This window comes from Centruroides sculpturatus, unplaced genomic scaffold, assembly GCF_000671375.1.
Source record: "Centruroides sculpturatus isolate CEXI.00-Female unplaced genomic scaffold, Cexi_2.0 scaffold633, whole genome shotgun sequence".
In the NCBI taxonomy this organism is placed as follows: Eukaryota; Metazoa; Arthropoda; class Arachnida; order Scorpiones; family Buthidae; genus Centruroides; species Centruroides sculpturatus.
This window is the reverse complement of record NW_019384853.1, coordinates 210,755-233,275: the sequence shown is the minus strand read 5'-3', so window position 1 is coordinate 233,275 and position 22,521 is coordinate 210,755. Positions and strand designations below refer to the sequence as shown.

Below are 22,521 nucleotides of genomic sequence, written 5' to 3'. Positions count from 1 at the left end.
GGCCTTAAGCTTTCGGAATATAGCTGACGACCATTTCTGACGTCACGAAGAAATAATCCGATTGGCCGAACGACTCCTAAAACAGGGGAGTAATAGCGAAGTAAGTAAGAGCCAATGTTTTGCCGAAGTTCGTTTAGAGAACGGTCAGAAATAGACGATCGTCGTCTTTGCAATGCATTTTAAACTGCGGTTCAGCCAGCCAACGGCTATAGGCCGTTCGTTGATAAACGTCGTTTAATGTAAACTCTGTCTCTGCAATCGGCCGATAGAGTCTGCAATAATTTCTAACAAAAAGTTTTAAACATTTGTATTTTCACACACTACTAAACATTTGTATATTTATCTTAAGGAGTAACAATAAATACAGACCAATATTTAATGCTCTAAAAACTCTAACAAATAACTATTTCAAATCAAAATCAAAACCATTGTATTAACATCACCAATAAAATATATTCAATGTAAGATTTTAGAAATAAGATAGATGTTTCTACGGAAAAATAAATATCATACATCGGACTGACTAACTTAGTCAACCATAATATATGACATTATTCTTTATCACATATTCCTTGATATAATTTATTGAAATCAAAAAATAGAGAAATCTTAAGTCATAATCTAGGAAAGTGTTTAGTTTGATTTATTTAAAATTAATAAATTTCATTATATAAATGATAATTTTTAAAATAATTTATAAATATATAATTTAAGGTGGTATGCAAAGATGTTTATTTGTTTTAACTCTATGATACTGATATTTTATATTATTTATATAGCATATATAATATTTATAAATATTCAACTTTCACAGTTTAAGATAAATAAAACAGTTACAATAATTGGGTGTAATACACAGAATTATGATTATTATAACTATTATGTATTATGACTTTTATGTATATTTAAATTCATTAAATATTTATGTACTTACAACAATAGGCAAATCTTCTTTGAAATAAACCACCATCTCCCAAATTCCATTAATAAAAGAACTGTAAATAATATAATTTCAAAAATTATCTATTTAATATTTCTAAATTTTTTAAATACAAAAAAAAACTGAAAAATTTACAGTTAACTATTTAAATTTGACAAACCATTTCATATTACAACAAACTGTGCTGAATTACTTAATGCATCTTTAACAATAAGATTTTTAAAAGTCCATTAAATAATTAGTTAAGTTACCACAGTGGCTAGTACAGCAAACTTATTTTTATCAATTTCTTAATCATACGATAACACACTCAATCTTCCTTTAAAGGTTGTGGTACCATTTCCAATGTCTGGATAACCCTCTTTGAATTATACTTTCATTCACTTAGTATATTTTATTTAATCTTTTGTTTCATTTTGTTCTGTATCAGTGGTCACAAGTTCTTCATTTCCTTCACTGGAATACATCAATGTCAAAATCTTTCAAAGGAATTTGAGAGCAGAACATTTAAACAGAAGTATTCAGTGAAAGTGATTTGTCATTACAATTTTGATCTTTGAACTCTAGATTTATTAGTTTTTATCCATTTGCATCTATCGAAAGTATTCATTTTTATGCGTTTGAATAACTCCATCATTCCATTGTCAGTGATATTCTTTTGAAAGTTCAGACCTTCAAAATATCACAGGCAATGAATTGATAGAAATTTGGGTACCTGTCCTAGCATATCAGTTGTGTTTGTTTAAGTTGTGCATATTGAAAAACTTCCACTAATAATGACCTTAAAAAGGTCAAACATTTTGAGATAATATAGCAACTGAAGATAAAGATTAGTACTATTTTAAAAGAAGTTAAAAATTATAATGGTTATAATTTTAGAGTTTTATTTTTAAATTTGTTTCAAAAGAAAGTTAATTGATTTCCTAATAATCATTGCAGATAGGTTGTCGAGACCCAAAAGAACTGGGGCAATTTTCTGATAGAAGAAACTCATATTAATACATTCTGGAATGAAATGAACTGTGTAGATGTTAATTGGAGTTTAGTATAAAAAAATTATTAGCTATAAATCACCATACTTCTGTAATTATTGGAATTTCTGTTTACCAGCTAATTAATACTTCCATACAATAATAGCATAAACACCAGAAATCCAGTAAAAAGGTAATATTTAATAGTGAAATGAACATTTTCAACCATGTTTAATGGTAATAATCAGGTTTTCACAGCACATTTCACTAATAAATATTGTCTTTTTATTGTATTTCTGGGGTTTTAAAGTTAGTAATAGTAACCACACTCCAGTTTTGAGATATTTATTAAGAGTATAAATATACAGTTTTCAAATACATACATGATTCTTATCAAATTTTTTATAGGTTTTAAGGATTTACATTATTTCAAATTTTGCACATAAAGTAAGCTTTTATAATTTCAAGTTTGCATAAAATGTGATTGTACTGAATACATTATTTATATACATATGTTCTTCTTTTGACAAGATTATTTAAGCATATTATTTATTAAAAAATCTTTTTAAAACACAGTTCAAAAAATTAATTTTAAACAATATTTTATCTTAAATTCAATTTAGTTTGTATTAATTAAATTTGAATTGTTTCAACAGCATGAAAAATAATATGAAAATTTCATTTATTAAAAATTTTTCATTTCTTATTTTAAACTTTTATTTTATATTATACTTACTTTTTTGATGCTATAAAAGATTTTCCAGTTTCTACCATATTATTACATAATTTAATTAACTGTAAAAAAAAAATATACATATATAATTTAAAATTAATAAAAGCACAACAACAACTCATAAATATTGTAAATCATATTTTATTATAAATCATAGTAAATCATATTATTATTATTATATATTATCATAATATAGTATAATCATATTATCATATAATCATTAGTAAATTATATCTTATTATTACATAAATAAAAATTTAGACATTCAATAACTTTGAAAACTGAACTGAAAATATCAAAAATCAGCTGAAAAAAAAATGACAAAGAATTTTTAAACAAGTATTTTCCCATAAATGTATAAAATACCAATTAATAACTCCAAGTGTAATATTAAAATCACACTCATTAAATGTACAATGTGTTTGGAATAATAGCAAACTGCATTAAACATAAAAAGATGTTACAATAAGAAGAATAAATTAAGAAGAAATACAATTTAGCAACCTTTGTAAATTTTCAAGAAATAACTATTGATTTTGATGTTCAATTATAATGTAGTAGTATGCTAAATATTCCAAATTATATAAGATATACAAACAAAAATGCAGGCAAGTGTTTGAATTGAAAGCTAAACACTGTTAGCTATATAAATATAAATAATAACCAAGACTAATTATTAATTGCCAAATTCTATCTCCACATTTTCAAGCTAAATGATTATATACAAAATTCTATTATTTGACCTAAAGATAGGAAGTTATATGTAAAACAATATAGTAATATAATAATTAGAAATTAAAAATAATTAAATAATTTAGAATGTTCTGGAAGGAAAACCAAATTGATTAAAATGAGATTTGAATCTGTAATTTTTACTTATCATGAAGATGATGCATTACCATTGTAACAATTATATATAGCAGAAAAATTAGTTTAACATAGAAGCAAACAATAACTCTACTTATGAATGTTGATAAACAATCTTCTGTAGTCTGTGTTCTGTTCTAAAACTTTGTCCTCAAACTATTCAATATCACTTGTAATGTTTGATCTAGTTTGCACTACATTTCCTGATTATAATTGGCAATCTAACCTATGAACATTCTTGTTCAAACAAACATTACATATTTTAAATATAGCAACAGTTACATATTAATTAGAGAATTTCATTATATATTACAAGAAAAAGTGTAAACCCTATGCTAAATGTTTAAAATAAGATTTATTTAAAGTTTATCTCATGCTAGAATGGTATTAAATTATGCATTTCATGTTTTTTGAATATACAAATGAAATAGCATCTGATATTTATACTAAATTGAAAAAAATTTAAAGATGTGTATCAGTTTTAAAAATCTCAATACTTACTCTACAGATAATTCTAGCTTTAAATGTGAAAATAACAAATCTGTTTTTCAGATCTTTCCATAAGATAGTTCAAATATCATCCTAACAGTTTATCCAGTTCACTGACTCCATAGGAAATAAAAATAATATAATGCTAGAATCACTGAAAGATTCCCAAGATTTGAGATTAAATGCTTTTTGGAAATACACATTGCATCATTAGATCTTATACATTTGGAACAAAAAATGAAAAGTGAACAGTTGAAAACAGTTAAAGTATTTCTGCACAAATCTTTTGAATGCTTCTTCAATTTTTTTCAAGTTTGTAAAATCTGATAATGCAGGCCTGGACAACCCAAATTGTTTCACAGGCCACTTTGATCACGTGCAACATTATGGTGGGCCACAATTTAGGCAAACATGCTTTTAAAAAAGTAAAACAATACAAAATGAATAAGATTTTATTGTTATAACAAGAGTTCATACTCGCACCTACACATTATAACAATGACATGCAAATTTTCATTCATTTAATTGTTTTGGTATACACATAACAGGAAACAAAAGTTTTAATAGATATATAATATTGCTTAGCAGGCCACACAATTTAACGTGACGGGCCGCGGGTTGGCCAGGCCTGCGATAATGGAATATCCCAAAAAAGCATTTAATCTCGAATAAATTTTGATTTCCTTCAGTGATTCTAGCATTAAACATGTCTTAACATTAAACATCAATTAATTCAATAAAAAAGATTTGCTTCCTTCATCATCATTTAATTTCTTTGTTATAAAAATAAAAGAAATAATAATAATAAAATTTTTTTTTTTTTAAATTGTTATAAAGCTTAAATTTTGTTACTAATTTTAAACAGATTTTACATATTTTTTTCAACCTGAAGTACTTAAAAAGTGACACAAATTATAAATTATCCAAAAATCTCAAGTACAGGTACATAAAAATATAAGTTTGTGAGCAACTAACTCCAACTAATCACAAAATAAAAGACTAAATTTTAGAATTAAAATCAATTTCTGTATAATCTTATATTTAATTCTACTAAATACGATGCTTATCTTGATTAGATAAACAGAAAATCAATAATAATCTGTATGTACAATACTTTAAATATAATGATAATTTTTAATCACAATTTCTACAAAGGTGTTCTGAAAAGTAATGCCTTTTTAATTTTTCAGATAATGCATTTTATTTAAACTGAATACACAAAATGAAATATAAGTATAGACTTATTTTTCTATGTAAAATCACAAGCATTTCTGGTTTTTTTTTTGAGTTGAGTCCTGGATTTCAAATCTTTGGCTAAAACCTCTTCCCCCTGAGAAACTTATGTGATCCAAATTAGTAGTAGTCACTAGATCAGAGCTGTAAAATGAATGTGACAAAAGTTCTCAACTGGCTACGAAAACTGAGAAGACAACCATAAGCATCCTGAAATACAACAAGCACAAAAACTCCAAAGTTGATATACATGATGATAATGAAAATTCAAAAATGCCAAAATGTTTTCTGCAACCTTCTATGCTTACAGCCAGATCACTGCTCATTATACAGACTTTTTCATGCTTGTTTGAGCATTTTACACCATTGCCAAATATTAGAATAATTCATACAATCTTCAGAATATACTTTCAACATTTTGGCATAGATTTGAAATAGTTTTTCATCTATTTATTCTAAATAATCATGCCACAGTTGTTTCCTCTATTCTATAATGGACAATGTGATAAGAGATGCTATTTTAAATCAATCTATATTGCCTGTGAGATAACAATACCTAAATTTTAAAACTGAAGAGACAGTTTTTTGAAAAAGTAGTCACCATTTATTCACTCTCTTTGATCCAGAATACAGTTTTTGATGACAAACCTTTATCTCCAACTTATTCTCATTATTTTCAATAAATTACATTTAAAATTAATATTTTGAATTATAATAAAACTACATTAGACGTATTCAAAGGATGAAGAATTAATCAAAAAATAAAATAAAATAAATTATTAACACTTATATAAATAAAACAAATATTAGAACTACTTATTTCAATAAGTAGTTCTAATATTTATTTCAATTTTTTTTTAAGATATTAAGGAAATATATTAATAGTTTGACAAAATACCAATATGGAGTTTTAGATGTTGACAGATTTAACTAAACTTATCATTCGCTTTTTTTTTTTAATCCAAAAATCTAAACAATTTCATAAATTTTCTATTTATCATAAATTTAGTATGCAGAACTAGGTTTCCTTCCTCATCTGAACAGGATATACAGGATGTTCATTTAATAAATCCTGAATACAAGATTTAACAATATACAATATCCTGACAAAATATATTATAAGTATATAAGTAGCATTTCCATACTGCATTCAAGACAAAATAAAAATGATATTTTAATTTTCTGCACAGATTATTTTTGTATACATTATAAATGTATTAATAACAAACATATTTTTATGATAATATTAAAAACATAAAATTATAATATATTATAAAATAATTCATATTTATATCTGGTACTAATTAGTTACTAACTACTCCATAGTTCATACAAGGAAAATTGGCAGCACTGTGTTACCTTATTCTCATTATTTTCAATAAGTTACATTTGTTGCTTATTCTTGAAATTCAGTTCTCAGAAACTCATTTGAATCTTGAAGGTGCCAAATTCTTAAAAGTATTCAATTATCTTGTTTTATTTCAACAAAAACTAATAGTGACGGAAATTTGTGTCTGTCTCTCACCATGTAACCTTCATCTCTATGAAAATGATCAAACTCATCTCAGAACACAGTTTGTCAAGCTCTGTGGTGACTTATACCTAGAGGAAATTTTACTTGTTTATCCACAAGTAAAATCTTAATTTGACTTGAATAAAGTGAAAAATTATATTTTTTGTACCCAAAAATCTCTTCTACTTCCATGTTAGACATGGTTTCCAACTTATAGCAAAATTTAATGTAGAAAATCTGATACATTCTAAAGTTTTTTCCATTTAGGCACATTTCATTTAGACAGGATTTACTGTACAATATTTGTTTCTGTAATAAGGAAAAACATCAATTCAAAACACAATTTAACTGATTAAAGCCATCGTTTATCAAATAATTGAACTATTTTCAAGCTACATTAATAATTAGTCACCAGTTAATTTTATTAGAGGTAGGTGGATATGTTGCCATTTCATATTAATTTTAATAATTATAATAAATTAATTTTTAATTTACAAATTTCCAAAAGAAAATGCAAATGGCCTTAATTCCTTGGTTAAGTGCCAAAGAGGTAAGGACATGGGCACATAAGGCATCCCCAGTCATGTTTAGCTGATTGTTTGGCTTTAGACAATTTGGTACATTTATTTAGATTGGTAGGTAATTAATGCAATTTTGGTAATATTTTAAAAAAAAATTCTTTCAAAATTTATTTTATTGCATCAATTATTTCATAATTTGATTTGTTTTAATTTATTTTGATAAATGCATTATATCACTAAATATTAATATCAATGATTCATACTGATCTCTGAAATAACCAAGATAACTCTACTGATTTGAAACTTTTTATTCCAAATTATTTTTAAACCTTACTAATTTTGAAATATTTTGAAAGAATAAATTAATGAAAAATTAATCTTTCAGAAATATTCATAAGAAATTACACTGTATAAATTCTAATAAAAATATTCTATTTAAAAAAATTTATCAATACATGAAAAAGTAACATAACATTTTAATGTTATGTTACTTTAATTAGCATTTATTTTGATTTTATAACTTTTTAAAAGGCCTAGACATGAATCATTTTACATAGGAAGACAAAATAAATATTAATTAATGTCAAAAATAGATAATCAAAGAAAACTTTTAGTGAACTATAATAAAATCAAATTCAATAAATAACTAGTTCCTGCAAACAAGAATATATGAAAAAATTTTTTATCAGGAACATTTAAACTATACATACTATTTTAAATTAATGAAGATATATAAAATGTAAACTAGAATATTGTAAAAGTTGATAACTTTGTGATAAGTTTTTCGTATACAGTATATGAAGCTAAAATACAATATACAGTTTAGACGATTACTTAAATAAATTTAATTTAAGCTGTAATATTTACATGTTTTATATAAATTTTCAGAATAATGTGAGACTATCTTGTTTGTATGGATATTATAATATTATGTTAAATGTTACAAGGGCTAATTCAAAATGTATTGTGACTGAATAAAAATTTTGTTAAAACCTTTACTTTTACCGTAATTTTAAATTTAGGTCTCTTTTAGAAATCCTAATAAAAATCTGATCATATTTCCAAATCAAAAACAGAGGAGGGAGAAATACTACAAAATAACATATTTAAATTATGAATAGTTCAAGTAAACTACATTAACACCACCAACTGAGATATTCCATTTGAACAGTTGCTGATGATTTGGAAATTTATATAATAATGATAATGAAAGTATATAGCAGGGGTGGCCAAACTTTATCATGATAGCATCCTTATATCACCTATCAAAAATATGCAAGAGCCACATTCTCTATATATTACATAATATATATATTATGTAAAATATAGTATTTTAACTAATATATGTATTAGTTAAAATACTGTAGTTATCACTGTTCTTTAGTAAATGTCACTGTTATGCCAGGTTAAGAATGCATGCATTAGGATAGATAGGTAAGAAAAACTATCTTTTTAGTAGCCTTTTAATTTATATTTAACTTATCTTATTATTCTTTTTAATTTATAATAAACATATTTTCTCAATTTCTTCTTTTTATATTCTAAATACATATCAATGTTTCTTCAATACTTACTGGTAGAAGGTTTATGAGTTTTCAGTTGGGACTAACTGCTTAAAATTTAGTTCATACAAACATGCCCTCAGCTTTTAGTTGGTTGTTCAAAGTTAAGTTGTGAGTTATGCTTAAAATCCATGTGTATATCACACTAAATAATAGTCAGAAAGCTTACAAAAATATTACTTATGTGTAAGTAGTATGTACCAAGTTTATAAAAAGAAACTGTGTAAGTATATGATAACTCCAATAAGGGTCTAAAGAACTGTATGGATTCAAAATATATTCTAAAAATGGAAATTGTTGGTACAAAAACTTTTTCTGATGTGATTAAATGCATTGGAAACACAAATTAGAACGCCTCGGAAATGAAATAGAACGATAATCGCACCAGAAAAAGTTTCTGTAGAATTTCACTTGAAGAAGGTCCTACAGTGGGCCAAAAACATTTGTGATGTGTTAAAATTTACTGCAAAGCATTAAAAAATTAATGGATATATATATTAATCAATGCTTTGTTTCTTGGATGACTCTTAATAGCAGAAGAACCAGACCAAAGGATAAAAACTCCAGAAAACCAAGATCATTAGAAAAGACCCAAAAGAAATCAACAAGACGGTAGATCAACTTATCCACCATCAATTGTCAACTTAACAACTGATCTAGCTTCTGTCTTAGGTGCCTGACTGCAGTTCAACTGCTCACATGTCTAAAGGCGGCCATACACGTTAAGTTAATCCTTTGAGGCTGCCTGACCTTGAGGAACTTCAGAATTTCCTATCGCCCACACACGAAGAAGAAAATCTCTCAGCAGAGGCGTAGCTAGGGTGGGGCAAGTAGGGCATGTGCCCTGGGCGTCACTCACAGAGGGGCGCCAAATGGTCTCCAAGACAAACAAGATTTATTTCTGGAAGGGGAGAGGGCGCCAATATAGTGTCATGCCCTGGGCGCCAGTTATGTTCGCTACGTCATTGTCTCTCAGTCAGTCAGTCAGTCGGCTATGGCATTTGATGATGACATACTGACTGTTCTTGGATGTTTATTGGCAACAAATTCTATTAAAACTCACGGAAAAAAGTATGCATAGAAGTCTATGGTGTAAATAGTAGTAGTAGTGGTTTGGGTAACACTGATCACAAAATTAATTTTTCATACGAATAATTTTTTTAATGGAATTATTTCAGATCACAAAATTAATTTTTCAAGAGAAATCTTGGGCTATAGATTCTGTTAAAAAGCATCAATTATCAGCGAAAGACAATGGCAAGTCGATTTTACTACCAAAAAAATTCATGGATTAAATTTTATAGACGAATATATATTAATAATTCTCAACCACATCCGATATTAGTACAAATTGTAAACATTATTATCGCAAATTAATTTTATAATTTAATAATTAAAAAGAATTTATTAAACTTTGTCTTATTTTAAGTTGTCATGTTTTAATTTACTTGGATATTAAAACAATAAATTTTTTAAAATGTAAAAGAAAATGATATAGAGTATCAAGATGTTTTATGAAAACGAAAGAAATGAATTGAGAAGTTTTCTAAATATTAAAATTATTTATAATTTTAATTTACTCAAGAAATTTTTGATCTGAAAATAATTTATAACCTGAAAAATTAATTTTCAGGTTATAAATAATAAAAGTTAATAAGGTTATAGAAAATAATTCTTCCAAACATTCACGAGACATTGTTCTCACTACTCAGTGGCCTCACAACTGAACGACACAATGGCACACACATTAAGATCAGCCTGCGTAGTCTGACACTACTCAGGAAAATCAAATGGTTTTTCGATTCTACTTCAGTTGTCAGTACAGTTTGCCAAAACTGTTAAATTTTCCCCCACACACTATCAGGAATTACTCAAGGTCAGGCATGCATGGTTAATCCTTTGAGGATTAACTTAACGTGTATGACCGCCTTAAGTTGTCTCACCTAAGAAATGTCTTGAGAAAAGACAAATTTTATCAGAACCTCATTCCATATCCCATTACTACAGCTCTCAACTTAAAGGCATGAGCAGATAGAGTTTCCCAATTTCCAAAGTTTGTTCACTGATAACATCACAACAATGTCTAGTTACTCATGTATATTACAACTGTTTGTTGTTTGGATTATGTATTTTTTTTTTTTTTGCTATAACTTTTATGTACTAGACTAATGTTTCTTTTGTAATCACTGAACAGGCTTTTTATTTTGTAAGTATATGTTAATTAAAAAGTCGTCAAGTCATAGTATTTATTTTTGGACCTTCTAGCTCAAAACACACAACATAATGTCCCAAGTTATCTAAAATTCAATCAGTAGAATGCAGGTTGCTGGACTAATCTGATATTGGTTTTGAGAGGCTATTTTGGCAGGTAGCACCTATGACCAATCTTTAATGCATTAATGCAATGCTGTAACATTATTATTTTGATGGTATTTCACTAAGTATCATCTTTTTTTTTCTGTCGCATTCACTTTGATAAAGATTTGGAAAAAAAATAGTACTGCCACCTCAGGGCAGGCGATATACAGTAGGTTGGTTAAAAAAGCATTTCTTACTACATTCAATACAGAGAAACAACTGTAGTATGATTTCTTTGGACAAAACAATGAAAACCATCACAAAGCTATGCTGAAATATTGGAAGTGTATACTTAAGATTGCTTGGATTATTCCAAACAAGGATTACACTTAACATTTTGGAATGTTCAAACAAGGGTGAACAAGCCTATGCAATGAGCAACCTAGCCATCCACGTTCAGCATCTGGACAGATTAAGACAACTTTTATTCTTGATAGTCCCTAGCAGAGATTTTAGCAGAGAGTTTAAGTACTGCTTATGACACTGGTTCATGAAAAGTTGGGGTACTGTAAGACCAGCTCACAATGGGTACAAAACAATTAATGGATAAACAAGACTTCATTGAGAATGAGCACTAGCAATACCACCAGGATTGCTGCAGATGGAGGAGGATGCATTTCTTGAGGAAACTACGAGAAGTGACAAGTGTTGGATTTCTCACTTCATGTCTGATCAAAAAATGCTAGTATGGTTTGGAAGAACACTTCTTCCCCAGTTTAAATGCATCCCCTTCACTGTAAAACTGATGGTTATAATGTTTTGGGATATAAGAGGGTTTTTACTTATTGTGTTCTTTTCATGGAGAAAATGTTAACAATTCTGATGCATGCTGCATTATTTTAATTAAAGAAGTTGCATCATGCTATCTATGATAAAAGGCAAAGTGAAAAGAAAGCAGCAACCCATTGCTTCACAATCATGTTCACATCGCATAGAAGGTTGTGGAAAAAAACTGTGGCCTATGATTGGAAATTTTTGCAATATCCACCCTTCAGTCCTGACTTAGTACCTAATGATTTCAATCTATTCAAACCAATAAAAAAATTTCTTTGGGAAGAAGTTTCAAATAGACATAGAACTGAAATACATGGTGTATAATTCAGTCAACTCTCAAGAAATGCTTTTGGAAAACTGGTATTTCCAAACTGGTATAACCTCATGAAGTGTTCGGATAAGTGCTAAATATTTATAGTTCATACATAGAAGAATAGATTTATGCATATATTTTATTTTATATATTCCATTTGAATAAAATGCATTACCTAAAAAATTTTCAAATTAAAAAACATGTTACTTTTCAAAATACCTTTATATAATAATAGCCTAGTTTAGGTTTGAAAAACAGACAATGCTAGTTAACCTGATTTACATTGTTTTGAATTACTTAGGTATTTTAAAGGCAATTACAAAATTATTTATAACATTTGTAATAGTATTTTCTTTTAATAGATGTCATTGAAGAACATTTAACATTTACGTGAATTATGAAAAATTAATGTACAGCGGGTGATCAGTTAATGAACAAATCGGATAACGAACACTTTCGTGAAAGATTTTTATGTTCGGACAATAGACAACAAACATCTCACAGAATATACACAAAATCAATACATGCTTTGTGGTGTACTTGTGTATTATATTATGTGTTCTATTCTGGTGCGCCATTGTGATGTGATCGTCTAGGTATGATCGTCTCAGTGTTTATCGGTTTGTAGCTGGTGGTTGAAATTTCTGTGATTTACAGTGGTTTTCTTCCTATTGAAATAATTGTGGTGTGGACGAAGTTTCTTCAACTTCCAGTGAATATAAATGATGCAGCGTGAAGACAATCCTTCAACTTCTGGTGAATCTTACTATGTCGGAATATTATGCATAGATGCTTGGCGGAGTTCAGTGGTGTTGAGAACATTGTTCAACTTCCATTGCTCAACTACTAGCGGATTTTCTTGTGGCCGAAACATAGTATTTTGGTGCAAATGATTGTTACTTCTTTACACTATACTGTCTTATTATTATATATCATAATTTGTATATATACTCATTTCTATATGATATGTATCATCTATGATATTTTTGCACTTCTGCTGTTCGCTTTTTTTTTATAATTTGTTAACTTGCATTTAATTGTTGTGATTCTAATTTTATTTATCTTCGTTACTTCTAATTGTTACTGTATATTTACACTATCTTATTTTGTCAAAAAAAAAAAAAATTTTTACTTGTATAAATATATATTACGCCTGTATAATATCCTTGTTGCCCTCCCATCATTGTACTATTTTACTCTTAATGTTTATTAATATGCTGTATTCATTGACATAATTATTTAGTGTTTTTAAATCCTGATAATGCTCAGCGAAATCAGGAAATGTAACGCATGTTATTTTAATAAAATGAATGAATGAATGAAAAGAATATACACAAAAAAAAGCAACGTAAAATAATGAATACCAATTGGTCTTCCCTTGTCTTTAGGTGACAATTCAAAACTTTTCGGAGTGCGGGAGACATCAACATCAACTCTCAACCCAATATATACTGATATATATATACCTCCGAACTTTGAAACTCTCCCTTGTAATTCCAGCCTTTTATTTTTCTGACAGAAACATTTCTTTTATAGTATTTGCAAGACTGTCAGGTGGGCACTCGTTAAGTTTCGCGTTGGTTTTTATTTTCAAGAGGTGAGAGTATAATAGCAAAGGTAGAGAGTGGGCAGAGAAGATGTCTGATGTTACTGGGCAGTATGGCTTGAACAGATCTACAGTAGGCCACAGTTCAATCTTATCTAAGAAAGATACAATATAATCAAGAAGACTTGCACAGCTAAAGGAGTAACAAAAATCACATCTGAGAAATAAAGAACACTGAAGAGCTCATAATGGAACCTGAAATGGATCTGATGACAGAAGAACACGAACTCTTGAATGAAGAACACCAAGAAACTTGGCGAGATATATTTTCTTCTGAAAAAGATTAATTCTGATATCTGCTTATTTAAAAAGTATTATCTTTTGAAGAAGTGGGAGGATGTCAGAACAACAGTCTTAGAATCACATCCAAACCAGGGTGAGGTTAATAAGCTTGGGGATCTCTACAATTACAATGCTATTAATTACTTCCGAAAAATCTTGTAGAAAAGAGAAAAGCAATCGACATTGGACAGATTCTTTAACCCCCACAAATGGAAAAAACATGACTAATAAAAATGCAAGACTGTGTATATATGTATTTTTATAATTACATATAAATAAGCATAGTAAGAAAGTATATATTTTTTATGTTTTGAGGTCTCTAGAACAAATTAATCAAATTAATTCCCATGAAAACCTATGATAAATCAATAATCAGTTAACGAAAAATTCAGATAGCAAACAAAGTCTTGGAACGAATTACGTTCGTTAACCGATCACCCACTGTATATTTTTGATACATATATTATTGAAAAAATTCATAATTCCTTGTGAGAATAATTATTTTAACTATACTATTTTATTTTTATGAATTATGCAATTACCCAGTATCACAAAATATTTTAATACATTTTTTACTATAATTTAATAAATAATAATAATGTTTATAAATCTGTTATTAATACATTAATGTTTCTTTCATTTCCATATTCAGTTTGGAATAAGAATAAAAATTTAATTTTTAGTAATGGAATTTTAATCATAATACTACATATGTGAATTTTAAAAACAGTTTATTTTACAAATCTAAACTAATTATTTAATAATTGTTGAATAGCTTTATAAAATGTCCTGGCAAAAATTCTTTAATAATAAAAATGTTTTTATATTTATGAAAGATTCCTTAAATATATCATACAAATTCTAAAATATCTTACCTTTTCTAATTTTTGTTCAAGCTGATCTATATCATCTTCATTTTGTTGAAGTGCAGATCTATAAAAATTGAATTATTTTTAAATATTTTTGAATTTTTACAAACTTTATTTTACTTTATTTTTGATTTACTTCATAATGATTTACATATTTAAATATATGTAAATCAATATAATTTACATATATTGATGTAAATTAGTTTAGGATACTAATTTACATCAATATATATCCAATTCTACTGCTTTATATTCTTAAAATTTTTCTTCTTCTTTATATGCTTATAAATTTATTTGATATATTTATTATTATTATGAAATGCATGGTACAAAATAAAAGCATTTTCATTGTTTCACTTTTACACTTTATTAACTAAAATGAAAATTTAAACACAGTTAAACCTGTACATTATAAACTTTCCATCTTAAACATGTTTTCAGTCTTAGGTTGACTTCAACAAGGAAATGACCATTGTATACTAATATACTATCACTGCACATCGGGTTGTATATAATACAATAAATCTGACTTACGGAACCTTTAACCGATGTGTGTCACTTTTTCTTTCAAAAATCAAACGTTTTCCTAACCCCTTCTGGGTTCTTCATCAGGATAACAGCTGGATCGAATATCGATTTCAAAAAGTTTTAATGATTCCGAACTTGACTCGTTCCATTCGCTTAATCCGTCACGTGATGTAATTGAAATTGTTCTATTTTTGACGGTCGATGTTCAAATTTAAGAGAACGATCCAAAACATGTTATTGAGATATAACGATTATTTAATATTCTCGTGTTCCCTAATATCATTTATTTTTACGGCTCAATATAATTTCGTTATCACTCTTTATGGAGTAGTTTTTGCCACGCCCTGGAAAGGCTGATCTCTTCTCTTGAATTAATACACTCGGATTTGTCATACGCCCTAAAAATTTCCATCTCTTCTAGCCATTTTAGTTGGTGAATATGTGGTGTGGAGGCAATTATCCGTGCTGCATTGAAGTCCGCCACTATTTCGGGATCAGTGGCATATGTGGAGAGTGAGGTTGTGTGCCTGTTGTGCTGTATATCCGAAATATGTTCTTTTAATCTAACCTCTAACGAGCGTTTAGTTGATCCCACATATACCAGGTCTCTGTTGAACCTGTTATCCCTTATAGGAATTTTATATACTCCTGATATCCTCTCCATCCTGGGTCCGTCTTTTTCATTACGTAGGATGTCAAACAAGGTGCTGCATCTTCTGTATGCTATGTTAACATTTCTTTGTTTAGCAATGGTGTTGTACAGGGACTTCAATAGCGGGTTGAACTTAATGGGTATCCTCCTATTTTCTATATTATTGCTTGTGTTTTGCGTGTTGATTACAATGTTGGAAGAAGCCTGTGTTTGTTTGTGGCGCTCTGCGATCTTTTGTATAATATTTCGGTACCCGTGTGATCTGGCGATACTTTCCAAGTAATTTAACTCCTCCGTTAGTGCTTGTTGTGTGGAAGAGAGTGTGAACATCGACCGTCAAAAATAGAACAATTTCAATTACATCACGTGACGGATTAAGCGAATGGAACGAGTCAAGTTCGGAATCATTAAAACTTTTTGAAATCGATATTCGATCCAGCTGTTATCCTGATGAAGAACCCAGAAGGGGTTAGGAAAACGTTTGATTTTTGAAAGAAAAAGTGACACACATCGGTTAAAGGTTCCGTAAGTCAGATTTATTGTAATAAATGACCATTGCTTCAAAATTTCAATTCACACACATTTTTTTTTTTACTAAGTTTTAATATAGACAGTATTTGCTGTAGTCATTGAAATGACTTCAAAATAAAAGGCTGCAGAAAATAAAATATACTGGCACTTTCATTTATATCTACTGAAAAAAAAAAAAATTATACATACATCCACATTCTAAGTGAAATTTGTGTTTTCTCACTGAAAACATACTTTTAGATGCCATCTTCATGCGCAATACTTTCAAATTCTATTTGCATTTATCTTAGTCATAATTAACAGTGAAGTATTCAATATTTTGGATAATATATTTTTTAAAATATGTCAAGGCATTGTGAGAAAGCTGAGCAATCTTCCCACTGTTTTAAAACCAAAATGATCTTAGACCAGGACTACAAAAAATACATTGAGAGAACAGAAACAGAAAATATAACAATATTTTACAAAGTTTCTGCTAAACTCAAATACTAAATCAGGTAGAGCAAGTTTCTTCTTTTCACTTGCTGAAACATTTTTCATCAAAGTATAGCCAATAGACAATGTCTCTCATCAAGACATTCATTTTACTCATAAGATTCTATTTCAACTTTGAAAAATGGCTAATATTCTTTGTTGGCTCAAATAGGAACCAAAAGATGTTTAAATTTGTTGCAAGATTTAATGTACAATATATGCTTAAAGTTACATATTAAAATTTATTAAATTTAATATTAAATTGCTGTATTTTACTTCATTGTTCAATATGTCCAACAAGAGTCTAATATTAACTGCAGTTTATGTATTAATATAAGACATGATTTGGGCTAAACAGCATATGTTAAAAACAATTTAGAAATTAGTTAATGACTTTTTAAAAAAATACCTAAGATGCATGAAATGATAATCTTGACAGATGATAATTTATAAAATTTGCTTTTTACCATGCTCCACTATAGTGGCAAAGTGCTTATGTTAGGACTTTTGTGTGTCTGTCAGATGTGCACACGTATGCTCCATTCAATCCATTCACTGCACATGTCCACGCACATGCGCAAAAGAGAACTGAACGTTTTCATTTACAGTCACTGTAAGCTATAGTAAAAACTGTGCAGTTCCTCTGGAATCCATAAACCACATCCCTTACTGTATATTCAGTGAAAAATTTGTAAGGAACCAAGTCCGAGCATTATTTTTATTTACTTTTATTTTGCTTTTATTATATTTTGTTTGGGGCTTATGTTTAGTTAGGACGAAGGTTTCCACACCCGTCACCTTAGAAAGTTAAAAAGAGAAGATAAAACCAACTCACCGACGAAAAAAGAAAGCGCCATAGCTTGCACTCACGTGCACGCCCGAGTGGCAGATAGTAAGCCCGCACTGAAAGGGGGGGGACAAACCCCACAGACTTTTAGGGACTTGTTAAACCTTAAAGGAAACATCCCAATAATTGTTCAAGAAAAGACTGTAAAAGGTTAACAAAGTATTGTCGGGTATTAAGCTACCAGATAAACAAGAAAAAAGTGAATGTTATGTATAAGTATGTAAATGAGGGGAGTGTCTCACTTAGAAACTGTGACGTCACCTCAGACTATAAATAGCGTAGCTCAAGTGAAGACATCAGAGGTGAGCTCCTGCCAGGAATAAGCATTGGTCTGCTAGTAGCAGTGAACGAGGTGTCCAATAGGTAATAGTCCAAGGCGATTGCAGTTTTCAATTTGTGGATCGAGGAATAGGAAAAGGCTTGAGTTGGAAAAAGGTTCCTAGTATAATTGAGGTGATGGTTAGGATTTGTAGTTGTAAGAAATTCTGTACCTTAAGTTAAGGATTGATTTTGTCGGAATTCCAAGGGGAATAGTTCTAAGTTAGAATAAGATTGAATTTTGCCGGATTGAATTACTGAAAACACTCCAACTTAGTCATATAGATCTTCATCAGGTGGAACAACACAAAAATTCAAATGAAAAATAACACAAAAACATTCTAAATAATATAGAACATACATAAAATTTAAACTCAATGAAAATAAAAATAAAATAACATAATATATAAATAAGATAAAAATAAACAAGCAATTATTTATTGTGACATCATAACAATGCTGGAATGCAATTTTTAATCATATTTTTAATTTATTTCATTTAAAATATATGATCTCCACCTCAAATTAGTAGAAACTTGTCCCTGTACTTCATACTTTTCCTTTAACAATAGAGTCGTGCTGATCACCTAACTCCTTTCAGGGGAAAATTTTTAATTGAAACAACACGATTTCCAGTTTGCATGAGAAGTTCATATACAGTTAATCGGGCCTCCTGCCCCTTAGCTTTCCATATCCGGTCTTCTTTTTTGCCTAACTCCATTCTTGAGATTAAGGAAAGGCAGACAACAGTGAAAATTTATAGGCCTACAATTTTTTTCAAATTGTAGCCCAACAAACAAATACTTTTACTTGATTTATATTTAATCATTCTGTTATTTATATTTCTTGTATATTTTTTTTTAATAGTTTTTCATTCAATATGAAAAAAACTGATTTTTCTTTCCACTCTGTGGGCAATAAGAGTCTTTTTTCCATGCCCATAATGGGGGGAGCTGGATGGTGAGGGACAAAGCCTGACATATCCAGGACAGATCTTCCATGAAAAACTCCTGAAATCCTTTACCTGAATTTGATCCTGGATTCTTCAGAAAAAAAGCCTTAACTGCCTTTTTTAGCAATAGCCTTAATTTTTTAAATACTTAATATTGCAAGAAAAATAAACACACAAAATTTATCATTGTTTTCTTACAATTTGTATACAGGTAACCCCCGTATAACACGGTAGTTACGTTCCAAAAAATTGCCGTGTTATGCGAATCCGTGTTATACGAAACAAAGAACTAATACGAAAAGGAGGGTTAGGTTCCAAAAATTAAAAAACATGCTAGTATATTTTCATAATTAAGATAAATATCTTCATTAAAATTTTTTTAAGTGATACATATTAATATAAATTAAACAATGTTTTCTTCGTCATCACTAAAAACACTATTAATTAACCGAGAGCGTTTTCTTTTTGGCAAGTTATCCTTATCCTCTGAGCATTTTTCTGCATTATCTTCAGATCCACGCTTTACCTTTTGCAAAATGTATGTAATTTTAGATTGCTTGATTCTAGTTAAAAGATCTTTATAAATTTCCTTATATGGTGCTAAGCACTTATGAAGAATAAAGCAAGTATGGAATAAGGGAAAAACATTTGGCAACATCAGAAGCAGAAGGGTCGCGATCTGGCAACATTGAAACAAGTTTCGAGAAGGACCACGTGCATCGACAGAAGGCGAGAAGAGAAAATTGACATACTTAAGTACTAAGAGTTCACGAAAATAATAATTTTCGTGAACTATTATTACTTAAGTATGTAAAAATTTATTACATTTCCTGTTGTACGAGGGTTTTACCCAATTCTCGAACCGTGTCAGAGTAAATCCGTGCTATAAAAGTACCGTGTTATATGGGGAATGGTACCAATTCTCGAACCGTGTTAGAGTGAATCCGTGCTATAGAAGTGCTGTGTTATTCGGGGGTTACCTGTATTTAATATTAAAAATTTTTAATGTCATTATAGTCAATTTTGTCTCTTTGGATAAGATTGACAAAGAATGCACTCAAAAAATATAAACAATTAGAATTAATCCATACTTCTATAAAAAAATTTTGTTTATAAAATATAAGACTAAGAAATGGTTGCAACTCAGATTTACTTAAAATAAAAACAATTTGGTTTTCCCATAATTAAAAATACAAGTCCTCACTTAATGTCATTGACAGGTTCTTGGAAATTGCAACATTACATGAAACAACATATAATGAAACCAATTCTACTGTAGGCTAAATCATATAAACAAGATATAATTGGGATAATAATATTCTAATTGAATAGTGTTTGCAACATCCAGCATTTATTTTTCACCTCGCAGAATCAATTTTACTGTTTATAAACAAAATTCAGCAATAATAATTGCAAATTACTACAAATGTATTTGAATCTTTTCTCAATGATGTTATAATCAAATGGCAAATGAAACAACATTAAACAAAACAGCATTAAATGAAGACTTGCCGTATAAGAATTTCTATGGAAAAAATATATCTTAAAAAATCAAAATCATACAAAATAACTTTTACCTCATACATAAAGTTTATAATATAAACTGAATTCATTCACCAATCACCAAAATACCAGCAACTAATTAACACAACCAAATAAGTCAAACATATAGAGATGTAGAATTTTATTGCCTCCTTACTCCTCTTATTAAATATTTGTTAAAAATTAATTTTTTTATACAAAGAAATATTAATGTAAGTTAAATATTAAAAATACTAACTATAAAAGTATTTGGGTTCGTTCAGAGTCGGGTACCCCTACAAGGCTCCGTTCAGAGTTGGGTACCCCCACAAGCGCCTCTGACCCCCACGTAAAATGACTCTGTATTTAATTTTGCCGGAGTCGGCCTACTAAAATTATCAGGAGTCGGAGTCGAGTGTTTTTTTACCGACTCAGCAGCCCTGGAATTGTACTATCAAAACTTAACCACATTCAAATAGTCTACAACTTTGATTGGATACAGCAAACAGTGACAGGAATTTTGCTGGCTTTTTAGTAATTGGTTTTTTTATGCAACAGTTTATCCAGTTATTTAACACGTAGAGTGAATTCAATCAATTAAATACATAAAATATACCTTCATAAAACAAATTTTGAAAAGTTTTGACCTATGCAACTGTTTTACGTTGCATTACAGTATAATATTCATAACGTAATAATACGTATACTCAACAATTCAATATTTCATAAAAAAATAATTTCTTTCTCTTATTTCCTAATACCAAAAATAAATACTTAAAAACTTTTGCACTTTAAAATTGTATAAAAACATTACGATAAGTTTTCTCAATATATAATTTATTATTACAACATCCTCGAAAAAACAGGTTATATACTTAATCCACTTTCTTCCTCAATAGTTAAATTAATCAATAACATATAATAATGAGGATGTTACTTTAAATTATTCTTCACCTCTAGAAAAATGCAACACATTGAAATTTTAAAATGCTATTAAATATTAAACACAGCTTATGTTTCACTATTAACTGAATACAATATAGTAATTAGGCATTAAAGATTCATCAATCAAGGATTAATATATTAAATTACATTTAATATAAAATCTATTGCTCTGTTGATGCTGCAAAACACCAATATATTCAAACATATGGACATATAAAAGCATTAAAAATATATATATAATAAATTCTAAGCGTAACTCTACAGCAATAGCATCTTTGTATACATGATTTACCATTATTTATTGTTTTCATTAGGAAAATATAAATTGATTTGGAGGAATTCAATTTACCTGAATTTTGGGGAATCCTGAAGGCATTCTTCGAGTTCAATTATAACTTTCATGGTTAATTGTTATTAAAAATCCTTATCTATGGAAGAAATTGATTAATTTTAAATCGAATTTACTTAACAACACCAAAAATAATCATTTCGATAGAGGAACGAAGTTGTATAGAATATACTGACAGTTAGACACACCTTCTCTGCCGAATTACCGAATGGTGATATAATAGTAGCCCAAAAAAAATTTTTTTTTACAGTCGCCATCTATGAAAATTTTTATCCTTATATATTTATTATTTAAAGAACTTAAAATTAATTAATTAATTAATTAAAATAAATAATAATAGAATTTTATAACATTAATTAAACGAAATTATATA

The 22,521-nt window shown here is 28.5% G+C and overlaps 1 protein-coding gene across 3 annotated transcripts in view; it reads right to left on the bottom strand.

The window, feature by feature from the left end:
* Positions 1-22,381, bottom strand: part of LOC111630506 (arf-GAP with coiled-coil, ANK repeat and PH domain-containing protein 2-like) — a 49,820-nt gene extending 27,439 nt beyond the window's left edge. Inside the window, exons 1-5 of one of the 3 annotated variants that reach the window (XM_023374616.1) lie at positions 22,337-22,381; positions 22,149-22,227; positions 15,038-15,095; positions 2,648-2,706; positions 935-995 (exon numbers count right to left, since the gene is read on the bottom strand). In XM_023374616.1, the coding sequence (XP_023230384.1) occupies positions 935-995; positions 2,648-2,706; positions 15,038-15,095; positions 22,149-22,201 (231 nt within the window). In that variant the 5' untranslated portion in view covers positions 22,202-22,227; positions 22,337-22,381. The other 2 variants (XM_023374617.1, XM_023374615.1) reach the window with 2 other exon arrangements.
* Between the last annotated feature and the right edge of the window lie 140 nt (positions 22,382-22,521).